This window comes from Gopherus flavomarginatus, chromosome 7 (genome assembly GCF_025201925.1).
Source record: "Gopherus flavomarginatus isolate rGopFla2 chromosome 7, rGopFla2.mat.asm, whole genome shotgun sequence".
NCBI classification, from domain to species: Eukaryota; Metazoa; Chordata; order Testudines; family Testudinidae; genus Gopherus; species Gopherus flavomarginatus.
This window is the reverse complement of record NC_066623.1, coordinates 56,642,030-56,664,737: the sequence shown is the minus strand read 5'-3', so window position 1 is coordinate 56,664,737 and position 22,708 is coordinate 56,642,030. Positions and strand designations below refer to the sequence as shown.

General features: G+C 39.2%; 1 protein-coding gene across 4 annotated transcripts in view; it reads left to right on the top strand.

Annotated features, from left to right (window-relative positions):
- COP1 (COP1 E3 ubiquitin ligase) overlaps nt 1-22,708 on the top strand; it is a 200,083-nt gene that overhangs the window by 105,045 nt on the left and 72,330 nt on the right. For all 4 annotated transcript variants that reach the window (XM_050963165.1, XM_050963166.1, XM_050963164.1 and 1 more), the window contains exons 14-15: nt 1,872-1,953; nt 11,191-11,307. In XM_050963165.1, the coding sequence (XP_050819122.1) occupies nt 1,872-1,953; nt 11,191-11,307 (199 nt within the window). The remainder of the gene's footprint in view (nt 1-1,871; nt 1,954-11,190; nt 11,308-22,708) is intronic.

Here is a 22,708-nt window from a genome sequence, read left to right as displayed (position 1 = left end):
TTTCTTCTTTGCAAGTGCCATGGCTTCAAGTTTGTGTGCATATTAATGTTCTAATTAGGGTGTTTCTAGTAGCGTGCTGATGGTGGTTGGCTTGATGGCTGCATGAGGTGAAATGGCTGCATCTACAGTAGGTGAATTCCCTTGGCTAGTAGGGAGTTACCATGTTTTTAACTTTTCTTTAACTCCATTGAGCAGTGTTTCTTCAGCAGTGACCAAAGTAGCTTCTTATCACAATAGTGAGGCACATGGCAGCCTTTAAGCAGTGATGATTGTGTGGCTAACCAAAACCCTGCTGCTAGGGTGCAGATCTGGGAAAAGGAAGAGGAGAGTTACTGGATTTTTAAATTCACTTTTTTAATGTGAATTTAAAAAAAACAAAAAACAAAAAAGCTCTCCTGCATGGCTGCTTCATTTCCATCTTAGACATTTTGCTGCTGTACACTCAACTGTGATTGTATTTGCAGAAGGCCTAAGAAATAGGAGACTAATGCACACACTGCAGAGAGAGAGTGAAAAGATTGAAGTAGTGGAGCTACAGGCAGCCACAGCAGATTTGATGCTAGTACATGTAAAGTCCTGCATATGGGCCAGTAAAATAACAGCACAAACACAGAATAGGTAAATGTAATCAAGCAGCTATACATTAGAATTTAATTTCATCTTGTCTCCTTTATCCTGTCCTAACATTACTTTTCCATTTAGTCAGTTGTAATGAGGGCCACTAGGAAGGTGTGTGATCGGAACTGAGAAGTTGGGAGAGGAGGTGGTGGACCACTTCTTAAGAGTATATGTGAACTGCTGCCGTAGAGCATGCATCTCCCTTTGACAGTTAAATAGAAATGTAAGATTTTTCCTTAAGTTAAACAGCAGCTTTCTTATTATTGAATATTAATCTGTATCATAAGGTTCTGTGTTGACATCCTTTTATCATATGTATGCCAACTAGAAAGAGATCTCACTGAACACAATGAATCTTAATATAATGAATTCAAGGACAATTTATTGATAAATTTTCATTATGAATGCGAAATGGTGAAACTGGAGTTATATTCCAACTTTTACTTTTACTAAAAGAAAGTAACTCCACTTCATTATTTAAACTCCCTATCGATTCTTTTGTCCCTTCTTCCAGATTTTCATAAGTTGAGGTATGTGCACAGATATATGCTGTATACATATTTGAAATACTGCTTGGAACATTGTGCTGGATGTTTTTTCGTGCCCTCTTCACTTCACTTCTCAAGCTTTGTGAAAGTTTGAAATAGTTTAACTAACCTTCAGGCTTCATTTAACAGAATGTTGCGGTGCTAGTATATTAAACCTTCCTCATCACTTATAAGGAAAAAGCACTCTGATTTGAAATTACATGTATATGTGTGATAAACTACATTTCCTGTGACCACTTAAACTTTTAATATCTGAATGAAGGATGCTCCCCCTTTTGGATTTTGTAAACAAATTCAATAATCTCATCGTTGAAAGATGCATTTTAATGGTATTTAGACAATTCGTGCATGTTTTGCTCAAACAGAATGAAGGGCCACAAGGGAGTAGTAACAAACCAAAATACATGGTCATGAAGTGTCCTCTGAGATGAGCAAATAAGCAGTACTTTAAAAACAAACAAAACCCATCCTGGATGTAGCTTGCTAGTGTTGCCATTTTGGGGGGCTTCTCTTAAACCACACAGGCATTAGCTTGTGTGAGAGAAAAATGTATTTAAGATCACTACTATATACATAGTGAATGTCCATATCCAGAAATTCCATCTTAATTCATACCAAACTGCATATGTTTTGCTTTACTGCGTATTTTAGTGCTGAGAATTATAATGTACTGCATTCCAAATATTTTCCACTTTCTCAAAACAGGAGCATGAGAAAAGATGCTGGAGTGTTGACTTTAACTTGATGGACCCTAAACTACTGGCTTCAGGTTCTGATGATGCAAAAGGTATTTTGATTTTTAATTCTAGTGCCAAAAGCCGAACTCGTGTATTCCCTATGCTTGTCAATATAGGATGTGTCAAGTAACTGATTCCTTGACTGACTTAGTTTAACTGACTTTCCCAGGACATTTTAGAACCATTTATGATCAGATGAAAAGAGGGGAGAGAGCTTTGTCTAGAGCTGTCTGAAAAAAAGGGAATCTCTTTCCTTGAAAAATTTCATGTGTGTTTTTTTTTTTTTTTTTTTTTTTTTTTTTTTTTTTTTGTTGTTGTTTTTGAAACATTTTGTTTCAGGGGAACTGAAATGAAATTTTTTAGCTTTCTCTCTGCCCGCACTTGTCAGTTGCTGAATTTCCATAGAGAGAGAGAGCCTGGACACTCAGCCTGCACCTGCAGCTCCTGGAACTGGAGAGGCAGAGCGCCGTGGCTCTCAGACTGTCACCTGGAGCTGGTGTGGAAAGCAGTGCCCTGGCACTCAGCCTTGGCAGCCCTCTGAAAACTTTTGTCAATTTCACTTGCTTAAAGTGAAAATAATAAGAGCCTTCCAGGTGGGCAGCTAAGCAGCTGTCATTTTGACTTTTTTTTTAACCAATAGAAAATCAAAATCTTTCAGAAAAATTGAAATATCCTCTTGGTAAATCTTGAATATTTTTTTTGTGAAGTGGCCATGTTTCATTGGAAAATCATTCATATGAAAATTATGGATCAGCCTTAGTCTAGGCTAGGATTAATGGGGAAGGTTGTATATCATGTTAGCTAGTACAATCCAACTGACATCTTCTTAAACTCCTAGTGTAGACATAGCAAGTTTTATTTCAGCATATGCCAGACTGATAGTCTGAAGATTGGGGAACTTTGGTTTAAAAAAAAAAAAGTGTGTACAAGAAAGGGAGTGGCTACAGATAGATGGGTGGAGACTGAGAATGTCCTCTCTTGCTTTTATCTAAGACTGTCTAGTAAATGATGATAAAGCATTAAGGATCATGCACAGTGAAAAATACCTTGTCCTGTCGGATGTGTGACATGTTTTTTGAGAAACTTAACAGCAGTGTGAACAAAATTGGGTGGTGGTCAGGAAGGCATGGGAACTGCAGTAGTAGATATTGGGAATGAACTGCTCCTTGCCTTCACTCCTCCCAAGACTCCTTCTGGGCCCTAATGACCCAGGATTTTGGAGTGCTCACCAGGCACACCATTGTGTCCCACTGCTTGAGCACTGCACATTGGAAGCAATACAATTTCTATAAAGGGGGAATGGGTAGAACTGAAATACATAATCTTTCTACTTCCCTAAAGAACTGGACTTTATCTGCAGTCAGTCTAAAATATCACATTAGTTATTAAGCAGTCATTGCTTTTAACTTCCTTCTGCAGCCACTGGAGATCAACTCTCCCAAATGGGCGCAAACAGCTTTGGACAGAGCTGTTCATGATTTTCTTTGAATGACAAATTAATTTTTCATAAAACATTAAACCTTGCAAACCTCTGCCCCCTAAATTGCTTTTAAATTCTGTTTCAAAAGGAAGTCATATTAGTGTTTGTTTGACGTTCTCAAGGTAATTGGTAATTTCACTTACAAAATGCAGCCTTTATGATGATTTCATATTATGGAGATTTTTTTTTAAATGGCTTTTAATAGATTTTTTTTCTTCTTCTTTATGGTGGAAGTCAAGACTGTTTCCTTTACAATTAAATGTAATAAGGAAAAAGTCCCACTATATAAATGATCAACCCTTTCATCATTTTGCTCCTCGTTCATGCTGTGCATTTTAAAAAAAAGCTTATCTTCCAAATAGACATGCATTTATTAGCATGGTAAAGAGCTGTCCGCCTGAACTGACTTTATAAAACAGGGCCTCACATCACAGCTTAACAATTCTTTTCTGCAGAAACTGTTTTAAAAAGTGCAGTGTTTGCACACATAAATTATGTATTAATAAAGATCTGCATTTTCTATACACATCCTGCCTTTCTATTCAAATAGTAGTTTTCTTTAAAGGTATATAGGTGGGTTTTTTTTTCTGATCAGGCCTGGGCTAGTGTTTCATACCCCCTCCTTATGCAGTCTTTTCACTATTTACATATATAACAAAAACATCAGAGGCGAATGCCAGAATTGGAGACCTATTTAAAAGTATTTTAAATAAGTATAGCTCTTTTAACTGCTATAGTGGAGAACTCAGTTTGCCAGACATCTGTTAGCCAAATGTCAAAACCTGCTACCTATCTGGTCAGGGTTAACACCTGGTGGGAAGCCCAGCACTACCATTCTGTACTTCCTCACAACTACCCCTAATGCTTGGATGTGTGGGCACTGAGCTTTCTATCTGTAGTTATTGGCCATGTCTGGGAATGATGGGAACTGTAATGCATTGGTGGTGTAATGTAATGGTGGGAGAGGTTGGGGGGTGAGATCTTCCCCCCTCCCCCCAGCTCCTTTTCTGATTGCTGAGTGTGGAAGCTTTACTAAACCTCCCTCCTCATCCCTGCTGCAGGATGTTCCTGTCTCTCTCTCTTCCCCCTTCCCCTTTCAAAGTGGTGACAAGGTGTTAGATGCCTGGGTACTTGGTGCACTGCAATGCCCTTTGCCAGATACACACACACACACTGAGGAGAGTAATCCTGTGATCACTCCCCTGTCAAAGTTCAGACACAGCAAAAGGAGCTCTGAGCAACAGAATGCCACTGGAACAAAGATTGAGTCTGATATAATTACAGACAGCATGTCAGGGCTATGCATACCATTCCATCCTCTTCATTAATCAAATATCTAGAATTTGTTTGTGAGAATTCTCTGTACATTGTCTTCCATAGGAGAGAATTGGAGCATAGAAGCACTCTGACTCCAATTGTTCATTGTATTTAAAAAAGCAAATTATATGTTTAGTTAGAGTATTTGTAGAGCTGTCTGCTGCTACAAAGGTAGCTGAGATTTACACACCCAAAGACATAATGACTGTTAGAATGTTGGCCCATGTTACCAGAGCCCTGAGAAACTGCATAGCCTTCAGTTTTCTTGGGATATTTCTATAAAATAGAAGACTATAATTCTAATTTAACCAGTAAAAACGTGACTTTAATTAACTCTGGGTCTGGTAGGCAGTTGACCTTGAAACTATGTAAATGAAAATTATGTAAAAATACCTACTTCCTGAAATTTTTAGAAAGGGACTTGGTGTAGGTGTCATTAATACTATCTACATATTGGGACCCTCTGAACCACAGTAAGCAGGGATTTGGAGATCTCCTGAGGCTTGAAAGGACATCTTGTAAGGCAGATGTGACCTCGTCTGCTAGAAACTCTTCAAAGAGGGATCTCTTGACCAGTTCATGGTGGAGACCACCAGATATTCTCCCATAGTGGCCAGATTTTATAGTTGATCTGTCTCTGAGAAGAGAACCACATATGGACCATCATGTTGTTTTTGTTTTGCCATCAGCTCTGTACCCTGCCTACTCTTGGAGCATTCCTGGGCATGTTCAAGCACCTATTGCCAAACTCCAGTACATAAGCATTATTTTAAACAATGATGGTATGAATAAGTGGCCAATTTATTAAAGGAAACAGAAATTTCTGCAAAAAAGTGTCCCGTGGTGACTAGTATGACCGTAAATTCTTACTATTGTAAATACACTTTTATTCCCCCATCTCAAACAGTTGATGGGAATTTAAACCTGGTTTATCAGAGCAGTTTTTTCCTCTAATTGAAAAATAATTTTCAGACATAAGTCACATTCCCTTCTCTGTATTTTGACTCTTCCTACCAGTAATATAACTTTCAGACATTTAGAATGATCATTGATTGAAACTACCTGTGACTGACTGCTAAACGTGCCTTGAATAAAAATCCTTCGTAAGCAAGATTTGGTAACCTAGTCATAGGCACAGAAATAGATTGTAGGGACCTGCAAGAACCTATTATACTCTAAGTACATAACCTTTGAAAATATACAAAAATTAGCAAAAATATTTTGATATAAATTAACTATATAATAGGCAGCATCCATACCTCTTAACCTTCCAACTTGTGATGGGCAAGTGAAATGTGGCAAATGACCAAACTCTGGCTGTAGTTGTGCCCTGTTGTGCCAAAACTGATGCCATTATAATACTTTTTAACTATAAAAACTGTTTTATAGATGTTTCCTCACTCTGTGAATTTAATTAAATCAGCACTTCAAAAAGAAAATGGAGGAAAAACAAATTTCATCATGTGCCATTTTAAAGAAATTCCCCATGGTTTATTTGCAGAGATTGAATCCTGGACCTTCAAATCCTCCAGTCAGACCTCTATCACTTAAGCTCAAAGGATAATTGGTGGACTACCTACTAGAGGGGTTTTTTAGACCCACTTTGCCAGTGAGTTCTGTTCTAGAAGAGAATGAAGTCCAGTGGTTAGAACAGTGTGGTTGGCCTGAGTGCATGAAGACATGGATCTGCCATCTTAGAGGCCTGGGTTCTATTCCCAGCTCTGCCTGAAATGGCCTTGTGCAACTTCTCAGTTAACTTACTTGTAAAATAGAATACTTGAATGCTGTCTGGGTTAGGGCATGAGGCTTTGTGAGGTGCACAGAAATTAGGGCTTGTCTATTCAAACAGTTTCTATGTGGCAAGCTGGGGTGTGAATATACTCCATGCTAGCTTGCTGCGGTCTAACTGCTCATGTACATACTGCTGATGTGTATTAACAGTTAGAGTGCTTTGAAGTCAGCGCTTTAATAAACTTAACATGTGCCAGCAGGGTACCTGTGGACAGCTAAACTGTGGCAGGCTAGTGTGGAGTAGATTCACAACTCAACTTGCTGTTTTTGAATTGTTCACGTAGACAAGCCCATAAATGGCTTTCACAGGTAAGAAGATCAGAACTTGTCTGTAGGTCAGGGGTCAGCAACCTTTCAGAAGTGGTGTGCTGACTTTTCATTTATTGACTCTGATTTAAGGGTTTGCGTGCCAGTCATGCGTTTTAACATTTTTAGAAGGTCTCTTTATATAAGTCTATAATATATAACTAAACTATTGTTGTATGTAAAGTAAATAAGGTTTTTAAAATGTTTAAGAAGCTTCATTTAAAATTAAATTAAAATGCAGAGCCCCCCCGGACTGGTGGCCAAGACCCGGGCAGTGTGAGTGCCACTGAAAATCAGCTTGTATGCTGCCTTTGGCATGCATGCCATATGTTGCCTACCCCTGCTCTAGTTATTTGTTCTTCAACCCTAAACTACAGGTTATTTGGCTGGGCAGAGTGCCTGTGTGTGGAATATTTCTAGGCTTGGCGATCAGACGCCCTGATCAAACTGAAATGCTGATTGTCCCACAAAATTCCAGTACACTTGAGAGCTCAGTGGGAGGTTACTTTTCATTTTCATTGTCTCATGAGTTTGGAGTAGAACTTAAGGCATCTATGTGAACTGATTTCTCATAATGTGAATAAGTGAAGGTAAAATATTCTCTCCTCCATCTAGATATAGAAATAATGAATAGGTGGCAGTTCTGCACATAAACATGTTGATTAGTTGTAGTGAACTGAGCGAGTTAGTTCAGGTTTGCAGAATTGAGTCCATGGAAAGGAAGGGTGGCCTGGTAGTTAGGGCATTGTCTTGGGAATCAAAAGATCAGTGTTCTGTGACCAGCTCTATCAAGGACATTGTATTTAACCTTGAACAAGTCACTTGGAGCTTTAGTGGGAGCTCCATTTTTGAAAACAATTTTAATTGGTATTTTAGGTGCACACTTCTTCTGAAAATCAGGTTAATCTCTGATGCCTCACTTTTCCAGTTTATAAAAGGAGGATAATTGCTTACTTCACAGGGGTTTTATGGCTATATTCATTATTTGTGGGTGCTCTGATACTACCAAGAATGCCATGGAAAAGTAACTAATGCGGTAATAGTTTATAGAGAGAGTGACTGTGAGACGAGAGAACTGTTCTCATCTCATAACCTAATACATTGACTTAAAGCAATGTCTGCATATGGGATGACGAGGGAAGCATGATCCTTTAGTGTATGCTGAGCTTAGAAATTGATAGGCAGATGGACTAATTTTAGAGAATGGGCTCGGTGATACTGTGTCCTATAGCAAAATCATATTACCTGGTGCATCTTGTATATAAATAAAATGACACTTCAATATTATGAATGTTTTGTAAAGAATATTAGCTAATGTTCATAATGTAGATGAACACTGCAGCCAATAGCTTCCTCTTACGGAGTGTTTGTCCAAAGCTCTGACCCATAGTAGGTTAATTTATAAACTAATGAACATTTGAACCAGAGCACCAATCAAACAGAAACTGGATAAAATTTAATCAATTTAAACCGAGAGCTGCTTCCCAGATGACATCTTGTTTTTGTGAGGTGTGGATGCTTGGCCACATGGAGAGATGTGGCTCTCTGCGCAACAAAACTAGGCAAAGCATGTTTTAAGAACAGTTGATCTCATAGGGTAGTTTTGCCTCATCAGCACAGTTCTAAGTGTTATCAGGGCATCTGTATGTTTTATAATTACCACCTCAGTCTCAACAAAACTGCTAAGATTCACAGTAAGTGAAGCAAAATTCATACAACCAGAGTTTATGAACCTGTTGTATACACATTTATTTCCAGCTAAAACATGACTTGTGATGTGGTTTTATGTTTTTTAAAGTTAGGGGGCAGGAGTTGGTAGGGGGGAGGAAATCACACAAAAAAGCTTATAGCACTGTTTTAATCAGAGCTCTTTATGTTCCACAGCTATGTGGTCGTGGAAGTTGCTGTGGAATCTAACCCAGCTTACCAATTGTAACAAATTTCATGTTGGTTTTATGAGCGCCTGTATTGATTAAACAGCAGATGAGCTCACCAAGATCATTCTACTTTTTGTGATCTGAAGATGATTTGAATGAAACTGTGCAAAGGTGAAAGGCTAGTGTGCTGAAAACCAAGCTCCTGATTTATTTGTTACAAAATTAAGATCAAATATCTGCTCATTATATTGATGTGGGACCGAAAAGAGAATTACCCATATTGAACACAGTTTCTGACTTGTAGAACTTAGTTGGAAGGCTGCCTAATGAGTATTCAAAACAAGAGGCTGCATGGGACATATGTTTGCGAGGGGCACTGCTATGAGCTGTGTGTTCATTTGACTCCCACAAATACCCATAGACTCTAGCTTTCAATCTAAGGAGCATTATCTGCTGGCATTATGGTTTTTTTTTAAACCACAGAAATCAGAATTACTTGCTTCCTGTGCCATCAGATCAATAATGCTAATATCCTCTGCTGTCACTGCGACATACACTGAGCTTCTGTTAGCATCTCTTCTTTAAAGTGAGAAGCTAAAGCTTTTATTTGCTTGAAAAATTCTCTCCTACCCCCTGACTCCAGATGAGGCACTATGTCATTTAGTATCACTTGGAGGAAGAGAAGGTCCAAGCCATCCTTGCAAAGCTGTTTATTATTTTTTAATGTAGCTGGTTGTTTATAATGCATACTATAATTTTGGTAAATAAGAGAATGGATTATTACTGTCTGGAAATTGATAGCTGCATGGAATTTCTCTCTTCGTAATTCTTGTATGCAAATGTAGTATGTATCAACATCTGCATTTGATGGGTGTATGTGATATTTTGTAATGGCTCCAGACATCTGTCAGATATTCCCGCTGTGCTGTTTTTAAAGGATGCATCAATATGCTCCAAGCATTGCTGTTACTCTCACATCTTTGAAAGTGTCCTCCAAAGATGGCCAGAATTAGGGCAGGCCAGGAGCAGCACTCCCTCCCTTTCCTTCGTGTGAACTATTAAAATAAATAAAGGGGAGAGGGGGAGAGTCCACTACCCTTCCTGTGGATAAGCTGTCCCCAAACTCAGTGGTTCTATAGGCCTCTGTCCAGAGGCTATGTCTCCTCCTCCTCTGAAGCTCCTGGGGAGTGGGGTAAAATATGGGGAAAAGCTAATAGACTGTGTCTATAGTAATATTTTTGTGTATCTTTCTTGGAGCCAAAGCAGAGTGGTGTTTTTTTTTCCCCACCTTCCTCGTGGCCAGTCCTCTCCCCTTCCCCTCCACAGAGGTACCAAAGTACCCCTTCTATACAGAGGAGGGATATCTATCTATAGAGGACCTGTCACATGCAAATCTATGTGAACCCTGTCTGTTTTCATACACTGTTTGGGGAGAACTGCCTATCTGCACAGCCACTATCCAATACATAGTTGCCTTATCCCCCACTAGAGCAGAAGGGGAAAATCAGGAGGTATAGTCTGCTTCCTGGGCTGCTCCTGGGAGAGTGCAACAACACAACACCCTTTCCTCTGCGCTCCTGGCAAAACTGTGAGTTAGCCCACAATTTGCAGTGTATAACCTTCCTTAAAGTTCACAGTTGACTGGGTGGATAGTGCTTAATATGCCTAATCTTTGTGGGTTTAAATATGTACCTTAAATGTGTACATGAAACTATTAGGGGAAAAAGCCGAAGGGCCTCAAAGACTCTCCTTCACTTCGTATTTGTGAAAGAGGCCTGTCTAAGCAGGCATAAAATACAATCACATATGGGTATTTGTGTATACCATTTCCCCTTCTAGAGTAGTCCAGTACAGATTAATCTTTATTTATGTTTACCTCTACACAGTAGTCATTCATGTGGATTGAATTTAAATGTAACAATAAAAAGTAATGACAGGTTATACCCCAGTGCAGCTTTTTTTCCCTCCGGTACCAATCTTTGAAGAATGGAAAACAAATTGTTCTTACTAGTTGTGCTTACAGATACATTTAAATGAAATCTATGCAGAGTGGTTACAAATGAGCGCACTGAGCAGGAGTTCTTCAGAGCACAGCTGGATGACAAAGAATAGGTAGAATATCAGCCTCATTGCTCTTGGTTGTACAAGTCTGAGATCCGGTAGCCTTGGTATATTGTGATTACAGTATGCAGCTAGACACCTGCATGAGGTTCCAAACTCCACAGGAATGCAGGCTTGAATCCTGTGATATTGTTTATATTGGGTGTGTAGAAGTGGTAAACTACTGTTGTGCTTGAGAATGTGCTGAAAATTGATCCATCAACCAAAAGCTGCCTTTTAGTACCCACTAATTTTGTTCACCCTCTCAAAAATATTAATGTTTATGAAAATTCCTACAAGCAAGTGTGTGGTGAGTTTCTGTGGGAACCTATTTGAGTACTGACCATGTTTTTAAATCTTTCAAAAAGCATTTTCAGCCTCACTTACTCATTTCTGTCTCTTTTGTTTCTCCTCAGTGAAGCTGTGGTCTACTAACCTGGATAATTCAGTTGCAAGTATTGAGGCCAAGGCTAATGTGTGTTGTGTCAAATTCAGCCCCTCTTCTAGATACCACCTGGCTTTTGGCTGTGCAGGTAGGTAACCAGTGTGTTTTTATAGAGGAACAGAAGGTGTAGGGAAAGAGCAAACAACTCTTTAAGTTTCTGACTATTCCTATTTGCAACCAAACAAGATACCCCTCTGAGGCCAGATTCTTCAAAAGACTCCTGGGCCAGATTTTCAATTGCTCAGACCTCACAACTGGGGGGTTGGATTTCTACAAGTGCTTTGCGCCCAGCAGGCTGCCATTTTGACACTGAGGTTGCAAGCTTTTTGAAAATCTGCTCAATAATTCTGATGCTTAAATGGAAGCTGAGATCTCTTGAAAAGTCTGACCTATGAAGAAACTAAGGCCTTCTGTACAGGGCCAATTAGACCATGGCACACTGGGCAATGAATCTGTCTTGCAGTAGCTAGCTGCCACCTAATTATCTATGTGCACCCTGCGGATGTGTTAACAGCTTGTTACTCCAAAACGTCTGTTAGTCTATAAGGTGTCACAGGATTCTTTGCTGCTTTTACAGATCCAGACTAACATGGCTACCCCTCTGAAGCTTGTTACTGTGCTTTGAGCTAGTCCCATCTAAGAGAACTAGATCATAGTGCTCCAACAAACTGTTAGCATGCATCAGCAGGCAGCACACGGACAGTTAGGTGGCGGCAGGCTAATGTGAGGTAGATTCCTACCTCAGTTTGCTGTTGTTTAATGGCTTATCTACACAAGCACTAAACCACTGTGAGAAACTAATATCTCCCAGTCTTAAGAGATACTTTTACACTTAATTATTTTGTATTTCTTGCCTGATGAATAGTTGCAGGTATGTATCACTGTATGTGAGGCGCTGTAAATAATATAGAACTAGGGATACAGTTGTGGTTGCACCACAGATGCCCTGTGAGACATATGTTTAATGTATGCATCCAACATATGGAGTTTTACTCTTTTCCTACTGCTACCATTCTCCTGTTTCTGGTCCTCTGGGCTAAAAGAGGGATCTTGACTGAGACTTTCTAGTGGCAACACTGTGGGCAGGAAATGACATTGATTTAAAATAGTTTTAAGTTGATGACCTCACTAGAACTTCAAAATGGATGTAGTTTTGAGAAGTGTGTAAACCTAATTTATTATTGTACCTGGAAACGGCTGAAAACAACATGGGGTGCCCACAACTGTTTCATTGGCATAAAAATAACACATCATTTCCTTCCTTCCTTGTGGTTTTAATGCACTTGTAACAAGAATTTCCAGTGTTTTGTACACTCTGAACTTTTGGAGATACTTAAATACCATGTTTTTACCAACAGTTCGCCATCTCATTAAAAATTCACAATTCCAGGCAGGCTTTGCTTAGATTGTGACTCTTAAGAAGGGCAGTGGGGGAATGAATTTTTGATACACTGCAAAAATGAATTGAAGTTGGAGTGTGTAAAATATTGATTTGCTTGATAAAGGTAATCTCACAGGTTTAGTAAACTACATGCAAAAATAGAATTGAATTACAATATTAATCAGCAATATTAGAATGTAAAGGATTCTTTATGAAAGATATTAGGGAAATGAGTGCAAGAATCACCACTGACAAATGGAACAGCTGCGAATAAAATATAGGTGTAAAAGACATCAAGCACCAGCATTTTTTTCCTGTTAAATCAGATAACCATGATTGCCATTTATCTAAAATGTACTAGGGCCTAAACTTACAAAGCACAGATGGAAACTAGATCAAAATCTAGGAAAAATGTTAAAATTGCAAGATGTGACATTAAAGCAGTTTAAAATGTTCCATAAACCATATTGGACTTTCATCCAATGAGCAAGATTGGATTAAGAGGCAGTAACGTGTTGGAATTATTTGGAGACTTTTTTAAATGACTCTGCATTTTGAGAGTAGCAGAAGGGTTTGACTAAAATGCTGTGGAGCAAAATGGCATTAATAATGGGGAGAAGTAGCTGGGGGTGGGGGAAGGTATAAGTTGAGATCGACGTGTCTAAATTCTGCTAGGTACTTGGGGGAGTTGTCTATTAATCCAAGTTAAAATGGATATCTGGCCACTTAATGATTTGCTATAAGAATCCTGTGGAGGCACTGAAATGATGGGAATGACTTGCGCATAAAAGCACTTTTAATGAATCTTGCAGTTACCAACTTGTATGAAAATAATTGATGAAATAGATGACAGAATGGAATAACTTAAGTTCAGGGACCCATTTTTAAACTTTACAGTGAAACAAAATTTCGATGTTAAGTGCAGAAACAGGCTGTGCATACAGTTCATAGTATTGTTGGGTAGGCAAAGGGATAGTTATTTTATTTCTCATTTCCCTTGCATATACCAATTTCAAATTTTATAATGCTTACAAATTTTATTTATTTTAGAAGGAAGGAAATATAGGTTATAAATGTAACAGTTTTAGAGCTGCTTTTAGGCTATAAAACTAGTAAGGGAATAATAAAGAAGGCCTTCAAGAGAGCAGTATTGGAAATGAAACGCCCTTTGAAAGAAATGGCAGATCAAAAACATACAATCCCATTTTGCCATCACTCTCAGCACCCTCTGGGAACCTAAGAATGTCTGTAAAACACACTCATTGACTGAGAACTAAAGTAATGGGCTACCATTTTGTAAAATGTAGCGTCTCTGTCCTCAACCCCATATACATTCATGGCAGGTTTTTTTCTTGTTAGGTAAATTGATGTTTGTTACTTTTCAATGGTATAATTAATTTGTAACAAAATAGCCAATACTTTATGGTATTATACATGCAGTAGAATTTTGTACAGTATTCATTTAAAATTATATGAGCAGAAATCCTACTCCAGATCTCACATTCTGTTACTTTTCCTCTGATACTTTTTGGTTTGCAAATGCCTCACACAGAGAGGGGGGGAAATGTAACGCACCTTACAGGACTGAGAGCTCATGTAACAGCCAATTATGCATGTGTTAAACATGAAACACAGCGTGCCTCAATATACCAACTTCATGAACTCAGATCATGACATAAGATCAGCAGTTCTCAAACTTCAAGAGTCTGCATTCCATATCTAAAACTCCAGAGTGCTTTGCAATACCACCTTTATGATTTTAATCTGTGTAGTTATGAAGGATCCTTCTACTGATGATATACTAGTGGGGGTTTCTAACCCACCTGTTACCAGTGGTATGCATACCATGGTTTGAGAACAACTGAATTAGAATGTTTTCAAGAGAAGAGCAAAGTTTTGTGTGGTGACGGAGCTTCATGCTTAATACTGGAGACATAAATGAATGAAGCAGATTATAAGACCAGTGTGGTGTGGAGCATATTTTCAATTCTCTTCATGTATGCTGAGTAGATTATAGGCTGACGACTCCATGTGGGGGAACATTAAGGTGGCTTAAGTCCCTTGTTTGCGAAGTACAGTCTTCACTTTTTCTTGGAATTTGTGTTTTAGCATTAATTTTTGTGAAAGCCACCTAGTTGTTGCTTGAGGTGCATATTACTTGCAATCCAATGTATCCTTAATGAAGTCTGGTGTGAGGGCATGCATAAAGGAAACTTGCACCCTTGTATTTGTGTATATGCTGTCTGTATCGATCAAAAAATAAAAAGAATGTACTGAAGTACTAAGGTGATTTGATTCTGGTCAGAGGCCAGGCAGCAAACTTTTTGGCACAGTCACAGTGAATTAGAGCTCTCTGCTCTAATAGCTTTGGCTACTGTTTACTTACTGATAAAACTCTGCTGACTCTGCTAGTCTGCCCATTGTAGTTCATATCATACAATTCTTTTTGATGCAGAACAATCCTTTGTAATGAGCTCTTGTCCTGGCTCTCTCCCTTAATTGGTGACGAGAAGAAAATGGAAGCAGATCACTTAATGGTAATTTCTAAAAGGAGGACATGTAATCTGGTAGGCAGAACTATACACTGAGAGTCAGAACAGAGTGTGGCTCTGTCACTTGTGCACTAGACTCTTGGGGAGAGTCACTGATACCCTCTGTGCCTCGTTTTATCTAATGGGAATAATAGCTACAGGAAAGGGGTGTTGTGAGACCTAGCAGGCTGTACAGATTTTGAGATAACTTTGATGAAAGGTGTTATATAATTATATTCCATAAATATAGAATATTTACTTACAAGCACTTCTGCTTCCATGTCAAGTATTGAACTAAGTACATGTGGCTCACAACTGGCATTTTAGCCACTCCTCTGGGAGCAAACCCACAATAACTTTCTGTGGCTAATGCTGATGTGATGTGTTGTTGTTGTGTGTGTTGGACAGTTGACTCTCTGAAAGCATCACCTAAAGCTCATTTTGACAAGATAAACTAGAACAAACTGTATGTTTGAGAGAGAAGGAATCTGCCTGATGTAGGACTTTGGGTTTCAGATTTAGGAAATATATCTCTTAAAAGCACAGCCTCACTGTGGTAAACGGAGGAGGTAAAAAATTTGTTTTACTGCAACCTGACAGGATCTGCCACAGGAGAAAGGGCATTTAGAGAGGGAAAGATCCAAGCTCTCTGATTTTAATAGAATATTCTATTTGCATGCTTACTGAGTTGAAACATTCTGCAGTATAAGCTGTAACCACTGCCGAATACAAAATACAGGTAATTTTGTGGTCTCTTCCTCTTTCTTTAAAAAAAGATAGTATTTTTTTATCCTGAAATTAGTGATTTAAATCATGACCAAAGTTGTTGTTCTGCTCCAGCAGTAACATACTGATGCCTTCTGCCCATATATTTTCCAGTAGCACATCTTAGAAAAACAAGTTAACTGAAAATGTATGCAATTTGCAACTAGATGATTGTACAGCTTGTCCAGTTTCGGTGTGGCTAGGCTGGCTGTGTTAACTTCAGCGAGCTAAATATAGCTGATAGCATGGTGAGAATAAAATAGTGCTGTAATGCTGTTAACAGCTACCATTGACCCTTTATTTCCCATATGTAGGATAGAGATCAAGCCATCAAAATTCTGATTCCTAGCTCTTGACACTAGAATGGTCTCCTGTTGGCACTCTTATGTATTTGTATTACCCTTGTGCCTAAGAGTCTTAGCCATGAACCACAATCCCATTGTGCTGGGTGCTTTACAAATACAGAACAAAGACAGCTGTTTGGAGGAATAGGTTTACAATCTAAGATTAGATAACACATAGATACAGGTGAATGAGATTACAAGGAAACAATCACAGTTCTTGGTCAGCATGATCGGTAGTGGTCTCAGCCCACCAACAGCCTACCAGTAAGCATCACAGACTGTAGCCATAGCACTAACCGGTCTCTCACCTTTTTGTCTTATCCATTTGTAGATTCTTGCCCTTTCTTCTCCTCCTACTCCATTCCTCTCATCTCACAATGATACTAGACTTGAACACTTCCCAGGAAGAACCTTTGCTTTAAAGTCTCCATTACAACAGATAGGATTTTGCACAACATGTAGAAAACAGGTTTCTTAGCATTGCGGTCCAGCGAGGACTCCCTTTCCTACAAAAAATCAATAATCCATCCTGCATTATCTCAGCCCCTTTCCCTGCACCCCGGTCTCCCTTCTCACTTATTCTGAATACACAGCAGGGCCTTTAAAAACAAAAACAGAAAAACCTGCTACCACTCTTGCATCTTAAACTGCTGCGTTCTGCTCCTTCTCTCATTCAGTTATATGGTGAAATGGCACAGGAGAAGGAATGTTTGTATTTAACTCTTTTTAGTGCCTCTAGTCAAAAATTTCCAAAGCAGCATTTTCACAGCATTTTTTGTACCTATTACCAGGCATGAAGAATTGGTTTATGCTATAGTTGTCCAAGTGGGATGATATTAAAAGTGAATTTTGTTATCCTGCATGTTTATCAAATCCATGGTTTTTTTGCCCCCACTGTATCATGTGCAAGATTGCTTTCTGAGGAAATCGAGTCTAAATCCATAGTAGAGCTATTTAAATCCAGGATGTTCTTAATGCAAGATGCACAAATGTAACTCTTCAGAGTCCATATGAAAGAGTTGGTAGCATACCAGCATCTGCCTGTTCATAGGGTCATACATGAGCTTAAACTAAGAACCCTTTTTCCTCTTGTGGAAAGGTGCTTCCCTCCCTTTTTCCTCTTGTGGAAAGGTGCTTCCCTCCCTTTCTATGTTTTCTGGGGGAAGAGGGCTGTCTGTCTGTTGTCCATTCTCTACATATCTACTCTGTGGTCACCATAGTATCTGAGCACCTCAGAACATTGAATTCATACTTGCAGCATCCCTGTGAGGTAGGAAAGTGTTATTCCATTTTAGAGATGAGCAACCAAGGCACAAAAAGATGAAGCGACTTTCCCTAGGTTGTCAAGTATCAGAGGGGTAGCCGTGTTAGTCTGGATCTGTAAAAGCAGCAAAGAATCCTGTGGCACCTTATAGACTAACAGATGTCTGTTAGTCTATAAGGTGCCACAGGATTCTTTGCTGCTTTCCCTAGGTTGTAGCAGAGCCAAGATTTGAACCCAGATCTCCCACTTTGCATTATCACTTTGCAAGATCATTATCTCCCCCTTTAGGTTTTTAAGAGGTGTCAGGTAGCCAGTCCTCTCTTTTAGGGTCTTTAGAGGGCCCCATAATCCAGAGACCAGTTTCTTAGAGAACAAAAGTAGGAGGAAACGAATCACTGGGATTCTCTAGTAACTGCATATTAGAGATTGTGGCATCTGCCTCGTACCTAGAGAGAGACACTTTTAAAATTGAGCTTTCCCAAATACAATAAAATTGTTGTAAGCTGTGTGGTACTCTGAAAACGTACATGCTTGAAATGCCTTCAGAACATCTTGATTTTTCTAAACTCAAGCAACTTCACCTTATCAGGCTTTTATTTGCTTGTTCATATTTGTCAGGTTGCTGTTGTGCTGAACTGAACAGATGAGCTAGGACTAGAAGAGTACTTTAGTGACTAACGTTCAGGGTAGGAGGGCCTGTCACAGTATGGAAGGCCTCTGCAGGGAACAGAACGCAGTCAACAGTCTTCAGTATCACAGAAATTCAGGATACTTGCAGACTTTGAATAATATAGCCGTAAATTCTTAAATGTATGAATCAAATGAACTCTTATCCAGTGGTGGTGACGTATAACTGAAGATGCAGGATGCCAGGCCAATGATAATGGCTCATGTTAGAACATGCAAGACACACTTTGCTATGCCAGTAGCTTTGTTTTCATTACAAGTATTCTCCCATCTCTTCCTGAAGACCTCCATCCTGTAAACAAAAAGTCCTGATGCACTTCCAGTTCAGGACCACATCTGGCTGCTTCAGCAGCCTTGAATGAAGCTGATAATACACCGTATGTCCAGGACAGACCACTACTTGGACCATCCATATCCAGTAGAATATTGATTACTACAATAAGTGGAGCACTGACTTTTCTAATGTCATGTTGTAAAACCAGTCTTTCAGGCTGCTTTAGATTTGTGTGCTTCGACTGCTTTGTGTCACTTCCTGCTATTAATGGAGGAGCAATGTGATATTAATGACCCAGAAGATAGATTGGGATTTTTCGAAGTGAATGTGAAGGCTTTTCAGTTAAAGCAAGTTCTTACCTTAATAGGCTCTCACTGGTAAGTACTTAGCTATATTGAAAACCGAAATTGATTCCCAAAGCATCTATTGTGAGCAAACACATGGTAAGTTTGAGGTGGGAGTAGGCTGATAGATTGGAGTTGAGGTGTGAGTCACCTTTTTCTGTGAATTTATGGAGAGATTTTTCAAAGGCACAAAGGACAGTTAAGCACTGAGCTCACTTTTGTGTCTGAAAGTATCTTCCTCAGTGCTCTTGGAAAATCTCAAACTGGTGACATTTGTAGACTGAACTCTTCATCTGCAGAATAGATATGGATGGGGATGTACAGAGATTTCCCATCACTGTACATCAGTATTGACCTGTAGGGGTTGTTCTTTTGGGGTGTTCAGTTTCTGCACCCAGTCCTTAGTCTCTGAAACCACCAACAAGCTTACCAGTTTTGGTGGTGGGTTATGTAAATGGACTCTTGTCCTCTTGGAAACCAAAACTAACTCATTCCACTGAGGTGATCAAACAGCCAACAGATGAAACCCTAGTACCACATTTGTTCTTATTTTCATTGAAGGAATCCTCATTGTTTCTTCACCCATTCCTTGAAGGATACTGAGAGTCCAGATTCTGTTGGCTTGAGGGAAATCTGTATTTTTCTGAAAGTGTGTGGTTTCACTTAAATCTGCCTTGAATATTTTAACATATTGCTTACTCTTAAAAGTAAACTGGGTCCATTTTTCTTAGCACAGTGTTCTGAAAGTTTCAATATTTAGTTGTCCTCCCCTCATATAAATTGTAGAATGTACTTTATTAAGTTTCTACTTACTTTCAACTGCCATTTTGCAGCTACTGCTGCCTTGACAGGCACTTGCTGAAAATCTTTTTTGTGGCATCAATAGTGTCAGAATCCATGGTACTAAATTATAAACCAGGAGTTGCAGCCAAACTGTACTATCTTGTACTTATAGCAAAGCTGGTTCATTTGTAGCCAGCACTTGAAATGAAGACCACCAAGGAGAAACCCAAATGGTGTAGGAAATAGCATTGATGATGTGGAAGATTAATCTTACCTTGGTCAGTACCAAATCAGTTTTTCACGTTGAAGGTGGTCACCTCTTGTGATCATTAGATCCTTAAGAACTCTTCAGAAGAGTAGTTAAAAGTTTGCGTAATTATGTTCCTCCTAGTTTAAAAAAAAACACAACCCACACACTCATTTCAGCTGGATAAAGTGTTTATTTCTCCTAACTGTTGTGTTTACAGTGTTATATCTGTGTTGTTCCCAGGATATAAGACAAGATAGGTGAGGTAATACCTTTTTATTGGACGAATTTCGGTTGGTGGAAGGAACAAGCTTTTGAACTTCACAGAGTTAATCATTGGGTTTGGAGAAGGTAATTAGACTATCCAAATTAAAATGCACAATGGGACAGATCCTTAAGTGTAAAGGGTTTACACACAACTATTGCATAACCGTTTGGAGAAATGTTAAACAGTTGCTAGATTTCATCCCAGATGTGGCTGCTCGTCGGTAGTGTGTGAAATGATAAAATCAGTTTGAAAAGCTTCATTTGATTATCCAGAGCAAAGGATAAATCTGTCACTAGCAGAAATTGATGTTAATTGTTTTGCTTAAATACTCTTTTCCTGCACATTTTCTTACAACTTAGTTGAAGTCATTTTGTCAGTGTCACAGAATTATTCAAATTAAAATTGAAATGAACCTTGTAATTCAAAAATAGAAAAGGCAAGTTCAGATTAATCTTTTCCAAATTGCTGTCACTATCATCTATTGCTGTATCCCTTAGAGAGAAGAATGCTTTCCCACTTTAGGAGTTCCCAAGGCAGCAGTTTCATTTGGGAGTCTTCCAGCAATTTACTCAACGGAATTGCTTGATGGAATGGCACCTTCTTTAATGCTTCAACATATCATATATTTAGTATCATAATACTATGCTGTATAGGCTGCTGCTTAGACTCAAGTTAACTCCTCCAGTTCCTTATTCAGGTGCAGTACCCATTTAGGCATTCTTAATGTGTACCATTTGCTGCATTTCACTGAAGCTTAGCGCAGAGCTAGTAAAGCCTGAGGCCCCTGACTGTGCAATATTCTGATGCTGGAGTTAGTAAACTACAGATTATATCTATATTTTATAGAGGATTTTATCATCATCTGAGCACTTAAGCATAGTAAGAATTCTACTAGAATCCCACACTAAAAGCTGCCTTGAGAACATTTTTCTGAAAGTTACATGGTTAGGCAGCCAAATATCAGGAAATGTCAAAACTAAGGTTACATATGCAACTGTAAATCTGCCTCCTCGTATATGCTTTGATAGAATCTAATTACCATACATTGCAGACTGTCTTCAATTGTTTTACCTTACATAAATGTGTATTATCTTGGTAACATTTTTTTCTTGTACGTGAGCTTGTACATTGGGGCCATACCTGCACAGTAGATGCCCTTGTGCCTCCCTCTCCAAGGACGTAAAAGATAGAGTGGGCAAAACCATCCCTTGGTTTCGTCTTACCCTCCATGACTGAGAAATGGAGCCTTGTAGTTTCTTTTTGTGCACTGTGCGGTTTTGATACCATTGTGTGTGTGTGTGTGTGTGTGGGTAGTAAATCGTCATTTCTCCTTTTCCCTTCCCCCCCCCCCACCTGCAGTTGGCTAGATATTAAAAAAAAAACCTCTTATTTGTTAGTGACTTCCCTGGTACTGGGATTTACTGCACCCTAAAACAAGTCCCTGGGATTCAAAAGCTGACCCATCTATTATGCAGCTGTTCCACTTAATGATGGTGCCTCTTTTGCCTTTGAGAGAGGCAAATCTCTGTTAGTTGCTGCATCTTCAAGAGGGTACAGATAGAACGAAGCTTGTCTTAAACTTCGTCCTGGGGAGCTCAATGAGAACTTCCTTGTTATCTGTGGAAAGGGCCTATCAGGCCTGAATAGACTTTCTCAGCGAATGCTCCCATGAGCTGCTGCTGACTTTTAAGTGACTAAAACCTTCATCAGCTGAGAACAGAAGAGAAGCTAAGTCCTCTTCTGCCCAGCCCGAGAGGGTAGGAAAACATTGTTCCCACAGTGAATGCAGACCTAGGTTATGCCCCCTGGCACCTAGTAAAACGACGCGTAGCTTTTCTCAGCTCCCTTCCCCTCCCTTCAGGGACCCCTCTCATGAGTTCTTGATATTTAGCAGCTCATATAAGATGACAAGGGATCCAAGAATCGAACTTTGATGACTGACTCATCTTGAAAAAGATCAATGCTGCAGGTAAACAATTCCATTCACCTAATCCTATGTCTCTTCACCATGCTAAGTCTCAGGATCAACAAAGAAAAAAGTAATCACTTTACCCAAACCAGAGAATAGAGTTCATGGGGGCTGTATAGATTCCACATCAGCCACAGTATATCTACCACAGGAGATATTCAAGGCTATGGTAGACCTAATTAACCAAGTACAGGCTCAACCACTCTGTCAAGAAAAATTATCACTATGCTGTTTAGAATTCAGAGAGGGCAATATGTCTAAGCATAAGCAAGGGATCCCAAAACTGCTGAGTTTTGGTTAGCCCTAAAGAACATACAAAGTGTGCATATGTAGCAACTACTGCTTTTGGAACCTAAATCCGTAACCCATTTGTGTGTGTATATTTATCTGCTTTAACCTTTGTAAATAACTCATTTCTTTTTCATAGTTATTCTTTAGTTAGTTTTACAGAATTGACTGCAAGCATGGTCTTTGGCAAGATATCTAACCTACAGTTAACCTGGGGTAAGTGATTGGTCCTGTTGGACTGGTAGTAACCTGAATATTGTGATTTTTTTGGTATAAGGGACCATCTGTCACAAAAGCAGACTTGCATGCACGGCAAGATAGACCAGAGTGCCCAAAGGGGACTG